Genomic DNA, 9,579 nt, shown 5'->3' with positions numbered 1-9,579 from the left:
ACACATGGCCATAACTACTCAGAAATGGGTCAAAGTGGAAAGGATTTTACAACACGGACAGAATGTAAGCTTGAGAGATCTGGATGGTTCGTATGAGCCTAACACATGGCCATAACTACTCAGAAATGGGTCAAAGTGGAAAGGATTTTACAACACGGACAGAATGTAAGCTTGAGAGATCTGGATGGTTCGTATGAGCCTAACACATGGCCATAACTACTCAGAAATGGGTCAAAGTGGATTTTGCAACATACTGTTAGGTTGTTATTTTTCAGAGTAAATAACTCACGGACACTAGAGAATCTTATCTACGTTTAATTCTTCCCAAAGGGTTGTTTCAGCTGTAATTCAGACACCGACATGGCTTCCCCCGTGGTAGTATTCATACCCCACTTTTGGTGGAGTCTCCTCCGTATCTCTAAACATTGCATCATTCTTGCTAAGCAGGGAACTAAGTGATATTAGCCTTCAACGGTTTCTCCCCTTATCAGTACTGTCACATGCTATTGTTTTCCCTGCACTCAATGCATTCCAAGCTTAGTTGTCTTACTACAGAGAACCATTACCTTCTCACTCCTTTATATACTATGCGTCTGATCTATCATGTCTTTAATAATATCTCAATGTTCAAAGTTTATCCCGAATCCAACAATACGCACACGCACTGCCTACACACACCCTTTTCTGTCAGCAGAATATAGAGCAGCTTTGATCCGTCTGAGGAGACATGTGCTGCTTCCCCTACAACAGCCTCAGATCTCAACTTGGCACAAAATGGCTGCCATAACCCACCCAGATGGCTGCTACAACTGTAACACGTGATGAGCCATTTGGCACAAAATGGTTGCTACACAGAGTTAGTAGATTCACTGAGTTTTCTCCAGGCCAGTGGCAAAATCCCTGTGGTTTGATGAAAGTAGAGTCTCTGGTGTAGGTGTTCTGACTGTTGTCATGGGGATTGTGAGGTGACTGACAGAGAAGAACTCAGGAAGGCTTTAGAGAAGAAAATAAACGTCAGTGGAATTTATTCAGTGTTTCATACAAAGGAGAAGCACTACAAAGAGAAGGACGGGACAACATAGAAGGGGTCGGGGTTTAGAGGTCAGACAGGGGTTAGAGGTCGTTACAGTGGGGATCGGGGTTAAGGGTGAAGGGTTGTTGTTATTTTGGCAGGTGTGGTAAAGGATAGTGGAGTTTTTTGGCGGACGTTGTTACTCGGCCTTGATGTAGGAGCGTGTGCAGATGACATCACCAAGAGTCAGTGTCTGTGGAGAGGAGAGGACAGTTAGATATACAACAGACACATTCTTACATGTAAGAGTTAACACCAATACACACACACACACACACACACACACACACACACACACACACACACACACACACACACACACACACACACACACACACACACACACAGTACTGACCAGTTCGAGGGCGTTGCCGCTGACTTCACGGACCAGAGTGGTCTCCTTGCCGTCCCACTTCTGCACGTGAACCATCTTACCACCGTCCACCGTTATTAGGGACTAGAGAGAGAACGAGACATTATGAACACACGCATCATCTCCCACTGAATGGGGAAACTGGAGAGGAATCTACTGCTGATAAAGTGGGTTTGAGACTGAGGTTAATGTGTATGTAATTATCAGATAAAGAATGCCTACTGCACACTCTTAGAAAAAAAAGGTGCTATCTAAAACCTAATACGGTTCTTCGGCTGTCCTCATAGGAGAACCCTTTGGAGAACCCTTTGGAGAACCCTTTGGAGAACCCTTTGGAGAACCCTTTTTGGTTCCATGTAAAACCCTTTCTGCAGAAGGAGAAAAAAATGTTTTTCACCTGGAACTAAAAAGTTTTTTTACCTGGAACCAAAAATTGTTATTCTATGGGGACAGCTGAAGAACCCTTTTTTCTAAGAGTGTATGTGCCCACCTATCAAGATATGAAGTTGCTACACACACACACACACACACACACACACACACACACACACACTCTATACATTACACACATACTCTATACATTACACACATACCCTATACATTACACACATACCCTATACATTACACACACACCCTATACATTACACACACACTCTATACATTACACACACACTCTATACATTACACACACACTCTATACATTACACACACACTCTATACATTACACACACACCCTATACATTACACACACACTTTATACATTACACACACACCATATACATTACACACACACCCTATACATTACACACACACTCTATCACGAGTAACCATTCCTCAACAATAAGACATTGTGTGTCTTTCTGTTCACTCAGATCATACTCAGTAGCCTTTCTCCCCTCTCCCCCCTCCCCATCGCTCTCTCTCCCCTTTCTCTCTCTGATCGATGTAGCATTTGTCTCTTGTCACACAGCTACAACTCATCATCCTTGACCTCTCACCTCTTATCTTTGACCCCCTCAACCCTAACTGACCCACCCGACAATGCAAAGCCTCTGTCTCTGTCTGTCTGTTTGATCCAGGTAGTAGGTCTGTTTTCAAATCCTTGGCTCTCCTACTGAGACCTCTGATTGGATATCATGGCAGATACAACCCTTTTGCTATAATCCATCATACTTAACCTCTCGGCCCCTAACCCTGACCCCTGACCTTTCACCCCATTATAAGGATACGAGCTCGTGACAACTCTTACGATGCGTTATAACAGCCGCATAATGTGTATTAGCCATAAAAAATGATAAAAACATATCGTTGCTACCACCACCATAATGTATGACTATAATCAGCAGCTAGCCATCTAGGACTTAGGTCAGTCTCTTAGCGCTCCTGACCTCTTACCTTGACCTTCCTGTCGTCGGCGGTGGTCTCGTCGAACTCCTCTCCCAGTTTGAAGTTGATCTCTGTGTTCTTGAAGGTGCTCTGTGTCTTCAGAGTGACCATGTCTCCTGCTACCTCAATGATGGTGGTGGGTTTAGTCATACTGCCAACCTGGCGGGTTGCAAAGCCCACACCTGTCAATCAAAAAACACATCACAAGTTAAGACCTCAGATTCTGAATAAGAATATTATAGCCTAGCTATCTCATCTTGATTAGAAATACACTTTAGATTTCATCTGGATGTATAGTTATATACTGCTGCTGCTGATGCTACTGCTGCCAATACTGCCCCACCCTTAACGTAGACATTAATTTCTGAGGAAAAACCCAAATGCAATGAACGAACGCACCCACGCGCCAACACTTTGGTATTCATGATGTGTAACTATTTCACAAGGCCAGAACACCGTATGATAACTACGGTGAATAAAGGTCGAAGAGAGAACAAACCGTACTACAGGGAACAGACTTTTGACCAGACACAATCCACCACTGACTGTTCTCAATGCATCTAACACACACGCACGCACGCACACACACACACACACGCACACAAGCACACACACACACACACACACACACACACACACACTCACACTCACACTCACACACACACACACACATACATACACACACACACACACACACATACATACACACTCACACACACACACACACACACACACACACACACACACGCGCGTACGCACGCACACACACACACACTCTCTCTCTCTCTCTCTCTCTCTCTCTAATCTGTAGTTTGTGTGTTTTTCTTTAAACATTCAGCCAAAGTCATCAGAGCTGTTGACCGGGCTGAGTGTGGAGGGGTACGGTCTAGAGTACAGTCCTTCTGCTCTCAACTAAAGTAACGTTTCTGTAACAGCCGAGTTTATCTCCCAAGGCTATACGTGACACACTCATACAACAAACAGCCAGTGTGTGTCGCCTGTGATCAGGAGAGTCGGGTCTGGGGCTGGGGGGGGTCGTTACCACGGTGACAAGCGCAGACACGTCGATGCTAATAACGCCCATCGGTCACCAAACAGGGGTCGCACACAGGCACACACACACACACAGGCACACACACAGGCACTATGTTAATATTCAACCCCTCCTCACAATGCTAGATTCAGACAAGGAACGCTCTTTCAGAGAATTTCACTCCTTTGTGTATGTGTGTGTGTGTGTGTGTGTGTGTGTCTGTGTGTGTGTGTGTGTGTGGTGTGTGTGTGTGTGTGTGTGTGTGTGTGTGTTTATGGTGCAGACCATAAAGAGTTTCTCACAGTGGAGGCATATCCCCCTCCCCCATTTAAAGTCTCTTTCTCTTTCTTCTCCTCCCCCCTCTCTCTTTCTTCTCCTCCCCCCCTCTCTCTCTCTTTCTTCTCTTCCCCCCTCTCTTTCTCTCTTTCTTCTCCTCCCCCCCCCTCTCTCTCTCTTTCTTCTCTTCCCCCCTCTCTCTCTCTTTCTTCTCCTCCCCCCTCTCTCTCTCTCTTTCTTCTCCTCCCCCCTCTCTCTCTCTCTTTCTTCTCCTCCCCCCTCTCTCTCTCTCTTTCTTCTCCTCCCCCCTCTCTCTCTCTCCCTCCTGATTTTCTATCTCCATCTTTTTCTGTTCCAGTGGAGGCTGGTGGGAGGAGCTGTAGAAGGATGAGCTCATTGTAATGGCTGGGATTAAATAAATGGAATGCTATCGAACATATGGAAACCACATGTTCGGCTCTGTGCCATTGATTGCATTCCAGCCATTACAATGAGACCGTCCTCCTATAGCTTCTCCCACCAGCCTCCACTGTTCTGTTCCTACTTCTCTCCTTCTGTCCCTTTCCCTCTCTTCCCTCTTCCTTCTCTCTCTTTTTGCAATTGTCCCGACCACACCCAGTCTTCCCATGCCTGATATTAACGTCTGCATTGTCCCTTTAAAGGGACACTGTGGGATTGTGGCAATGAAGCCCTTAATCTACTTAATATGAACTCTCTGCATCCAGTATGAAGGTAGTTAGAGGTAGTTTCACGAGCCAATGCTAACTAGCGTTAGCACAATAACTGGAAGTCTATGGTATCTACTAGCCTGCTAGCAGTTACCTTAGACCTCTAGTCATTGTGCTAACACTAGTTTGCAAATGCGCTGATGCTAGTTAGCGATTTCCTTCAAACTGCACACAGAGACATACAAATGGTATCCATGAGTTCCTCTGTCTCTGGGGAAGTAAAGGGACTCATTGGCTCTCGAGTGGCGCAGCGGTCTAAGGCACTGCATCTCAGTGCTAGATGTGTCACTACAGACCCTGGTTTGATTCCAGGCTGTATCACAACCGGCCGGGATTGGGAGCCCCATAGGGCGGCGCATAATTGGCCCGGGTTAGGGTTTGGCTGGGGGTAGGACGTCGTTGTAAATAGGAATTTGTTCTTAACTGACTTGCCTAGTTAAATAAGGTTTAAAAAATGTCAAAATCCTGCTTTATCCCTTTAAACACACATGCTCTGCAACTTACACGCACACACACACACACACACATGCGGGTGACCACACACGCATATGGTGGGCGTGCATAAATACACACACCTGCATGTGTGTGTGTATTTTTACGGATATGTGTGTATGTGTTAACAAACACACACACATCTGCACAAAAATACACAAATGCGGCTGCACACGAACACACACCTTTAAGTATTTATGAACAGTCACACCCTTCTCACAAGTGTACACATACACCAGCAGGCAGGCAGGGAGGGAGGGAGGGAGGCAGGGAGGGAGTGAGGGATGCACACCCCATGCTTTACCACTTTACTGTTACTCCACACACACCCGCATGTATAAAACACACACACACACACACACACACACACACACACACACACACACACACACACACACACAGACAGACACAGACACACACACACACACACACACACACACACACACACACACACACACACACACACACACACACACACACACACACACACACACACACACACACACACACCACGCTGCTCACCCAGGGCCTTCATGTATTCATCAAAGTTCTTGCTCTCCTTCAGGTTCCATGTGCCTGCGAATGCCTCAGCCATGTTAGCAGTAGTGTGGAGAAATGAGAAGGCAGCAAGAGAGAGAGAGAGAGAGAGAGAGGAGGGAGAGGGGCAGAGAGAATGGAGTCAGCACCACTGCTATGCTGCAATCCTACTGGTCGGTTTAAGACCGGCTGTTCGTGATGTCATCACTCTCTGAGAGGGAGAGAGGAGGGGAGAGGAGTCACAGACAGACAGACAGACAGACAGACAGACAGACAGACAGACAGACAGACAGACAGACAGACAGACAGACAGACAGACAGACAGACAGACAGACAGACAGACAGACAGACAGACAGACAGACAGACAGACAGACAGACAGACAGACAGACAGACAGACAGACAGACAGACGTCCCATCAGCCAGCTGGTCCTGGGGCTCAGTTCATAAACAGACCCCACAGAGCCCCAGGCCAGAAACACAATTAGACCCAACCAAATGATGAGAAAGCAAATATATAACTGTGTATATATATATATATATATATACTGGATGCAGAGTTCATATTAAGTCGATAAAGGGCTTCATTGCCACAATCCCAAACATTGGAAAGAATCAACTAAAAAACAGAGCAAATTGGAACTCTGTCTGGCTCTTAACAGAGAGGACACAGTAAACAGATCCAACACTGATGAACTCCTATATGTTAGGGGAAATGGCACTAAGTGCAATCACAGCAGTGAGATTTGTGGACCGTTGTCAAGGATAAAGAGCAACCTGTGGAGTGCAAACAGCATTGTAAATATCACCACTTATCAGATTATTTGTCTTCGTCTTCTATTCATATTACAACTATTGGACATGACTAAAACACTGTACATAGCTGATAATATAACACTTGAAATGTCTATCATTTTAAAACCTTTTTGAGTTCAATCTTTACTGTTAATTTCTAAGAGTTTTTTTTTGATGATGTTGTTTAATGAGTTTTTTCTCAGTTTTGTTTCTATTGTTTATTTCACTTGCTTTGGCAACGTGAACATACACTACATGACTAAAAGTATGTGGACACCTGCTCATTGAACATCTCATTCCAAAATCATGAGCATTAATATGGAGTTGGTCCCCCTTTTGCTGCTATAACATCCTCTACTCTTCTGGGAAGGCTTTCCACTAGATGTTGGAACATTACTGTGGGGACTTGCTTCCATTCAGCCACAAGAGTATTAGTGAGGTTGGGCGATTAGGCTTGGCTCGCAGTCGGCGTTCCAATTCATCCCAAATGCCATTGAATGCATCTAGAATGCCATTGAATGCATCTAGAATGCCATTGAATGCATCTAGAATGCCATTGAATGCATCTAGAATTCCATTGAATGCATCTAGAATGCCATTGAATGCTGTAGCGTTACGATTTCCCTTCACTGGACTAACCCGACTAACAGTTCTTGTGCTGACGTTGCTTCCAGATGCAGTTTGGAACTCGGTAGTGAGTGTAGCAACAGAGGACAGACGAACGGTCCCGTTCTGTGAGCTTGTGTGGCCTACCACTTCGCCGGCTGAGCCATTGTTGCTCCTAGACGTTTCCACTTCACATTAACAGCACTTTGACCAGGGCAGCTCTAGCAGGGCAGAAATTTGACAAACTGACTTGTTGGAAAGGTGGCATTCTATGACGGTGCCACGTTGAAAGTCACTGAGCTCTTCAGTACGGGCCATTCTACTGCCGATGTTTGTCTATGGAGATTGCATGGCTGTGTGCTCGATTTTATACACCTGTCAGCAACGAGTGTGGCTGAAACAGCTGAATCCACTAATTGGAAGGGTGTAAATATACTTTTGTATATATAGTGTATGTTTCCCATGCCAATAAAGACCCTTTGAATTGAATAGAGGGAGGGAGAGAGGGTGAGGGGCAGGGGGATAGTAAGAAGTCAGGCGGGAAGAATCAAATAATTAAAATAAAAAGTAAAAACAGGAAGAAGAAGAGAACTGAGGATTGGGGGAGGATGGAGGAGAAGAATACTGCTCAGAGAGAGTGGGAGGGGTGAGAAGGGGAGGAGGGAGGGAGGGAGGTTGGGAGGGAGAGAGAGAGAGAGAGAGAGAGAGACAGGCTCTGCTCACACAAACCACACGACCCACAACATTGGACAGTTTATGGAACACAAAGCCTTCACTATCTCATCCTGGAATATCCAAGGCCTGAGGTCATCTGCCTTTGGCCTAAAGAGCAGGAACCTGGACTTCACCAATAAATCGGAAATACAGACATTGTCATCCTACAAGAAACCTGGTATTGAGGAGACGGACCCAGTAGTTGTCCTCTAGGTTACAGAGAGCTGGTAGTCCCATCCACCAAACTACCAGGTGTGAAACAGGGAAGAGACTCAGGGGGTATGCTAATTTGGTATAGAGCAGACCTAACTCACTCTATTCAATTAATCAAAACAGGAACATTTTACATTTGGCTAGAAATTAATAAGGAAATGATCTCAACAGAGAAAAATGCTCTCCTGTGTGCTACCTATATCCCCCCCACTAGAATCCCCATACTTTAATGATGACAGCTTCTCCATCCTACCTATATCCCCCCACTAGAATCCCCATACTTTAATGAAGACAGCTTCTCCATCCTACCTATATCCCCCCACTAGAATCCCCATACTTTAATGAAGACAGCTTCTCCATCCTACCTATATCCCCCCACTAGAATCCCCATACTTTAATGAAGACAGCTTCTCCATACTACCTATATCCCCCCCACTAGAATCCCCATACTTTAATGATGACAGCTTCTCCATCCTACCTATATCCCCCCACTAGAATCCCCATACTTTAATGAAGACAGCTTCTACATCCTGGAGGGGGAGATCAATCATTTCCAGGTGAACTAAATGTAGCGACCTAAAAACCAGAACCGGAAAAATTTGTATTTGTATTTATTATGGATCCCCATTAGTTCCTGCCAGGGCAGCAGCTACTCTTCCTGGGGTTTATTATGGATCCCCATTAGTTCCTGCCAGGGCAGCAGCTACTCTTCCTGGGGTTTATTATGGATCCCCATTAGTTCCTGCCAGGGCAGCAGCTACTCTTCCTGGGGTTTATTATGGATCCCCATTAGTTCCTGCCAGGGCAGCAGCTACTCTTCCTGGGGTTTATTACGGATCCCCATTAGTTCCTGCCAGGGCAGCAGCTACTCTTCCTGGGGTTTATTATGGATCCCCATTAGTTCCTGCCAAGGCAGCAGCTACTCTTCCTGGGGTTTATTATGGATCCCCATTAGTTCCTGCCAGGGCAGCAGCTACTCTTCCTGGGGTTTATTATGGATCCCCATTAGTTCCTGCCAGGGCAGCAGCTACTCTTCCTGGGGTTTATTATGGATCCCCATTAGTTCCTGCCAAGGCAGCAGCTACTCTTCCTGGGGTTTATTATGGATCCCCATTAGTTCCTGCCAGGGCAGCAGCTACTCTTCCTGGGGTTTATTATGGATCCCCATTAGTTCCTGCCAGGGCAGCAGCTACTCTTCCTGGGGTTTATTATGGATCCCCATTAGTTCCTGCCAGGGCAGCAGCTACTCTTCCTGGGGTTTATTATGGATCCCCATTAGTTCCTGCCAGGGCAGCAGCTACTCTTCCTGGGGTTTATTATGGATCCCCAGTAGTTCCTGCCAGGGCAGCAGCTAC

General features: G+C 45.8%; 1 protein-coding gene across 1 annotated transcript; it reads right to left on the bottom strand.

The window, feature by feature from the left end:
- Positions 1-1,008: 1,008 nt before the first annotated feature.
- Positions 1,009-6,037, bottom strand: LOC106570598 (fatty acid-binding protein, heart). The gene is made up of 4 exons (XM_014143055.3): positions 5,883-6,037; positions 2,841-3,013; positions 1,428-1,529; positions 1,009-1,265 (listed from the first exon to the last, which is right to left on the bottom strand). Exons 1-4 carry the CDS (start codon positions 5,953-5,955, stop codon positions 1,212-1,214), a joined length of 402 nt encoding a protein of 133 aa, XP_013998530.1. The 5' UTR covers positions 5,956-6,037; the 3' UTR covers positions 1,009-1,211.
- Between the last annotated feature and the right edge of the window lie 3,542 nt (positions 6,038-9,579).

The sequence above is a fragment of the Salmo salar genome, chromosome 14, assembly GCF_965601325.2.
Source record: "Salmo salar chromosome 14, fSalSal1, whole genome shotgun sequence".
Classification (NCBI taxonomy): Eukaryota; Metazoa; Chordata; class Actinopteri; order Salmoniformes; family Salmonidae; genus Salmo; species Salmo salar.
The sequence above is the reverse complement of the archived record's forward strand: the minus strand, read 5'-3'. Positions and strand labels throughout refer to the sequence as shown.

Excerpts from the sequence above, each read along its gene's own strand:
- LOC106570598 (XM_014143055.3), bottom strand. The coding sequence starts at position 5,955 with ATGGCTGAGGCATTCGCAGGCACATGGAACCTGAAGGAGAGCAAGAAC. Across the intron at positions 3,014-5,882 it reads TGAATACATGAAGGCCCTGG|GTGTGGGCTTTGCAACCCGC; the intron begins GTGAGCAGCGTG and ends TTTGATTGACAG. Across the intron at positions 1,266-1,427 it reads GCGGCAACGCCCTCGAACTG|ACACTGACTCTTGGTGATGT; the intron begins GTCAGTACTGTG and ends TCCTCTCCACAG.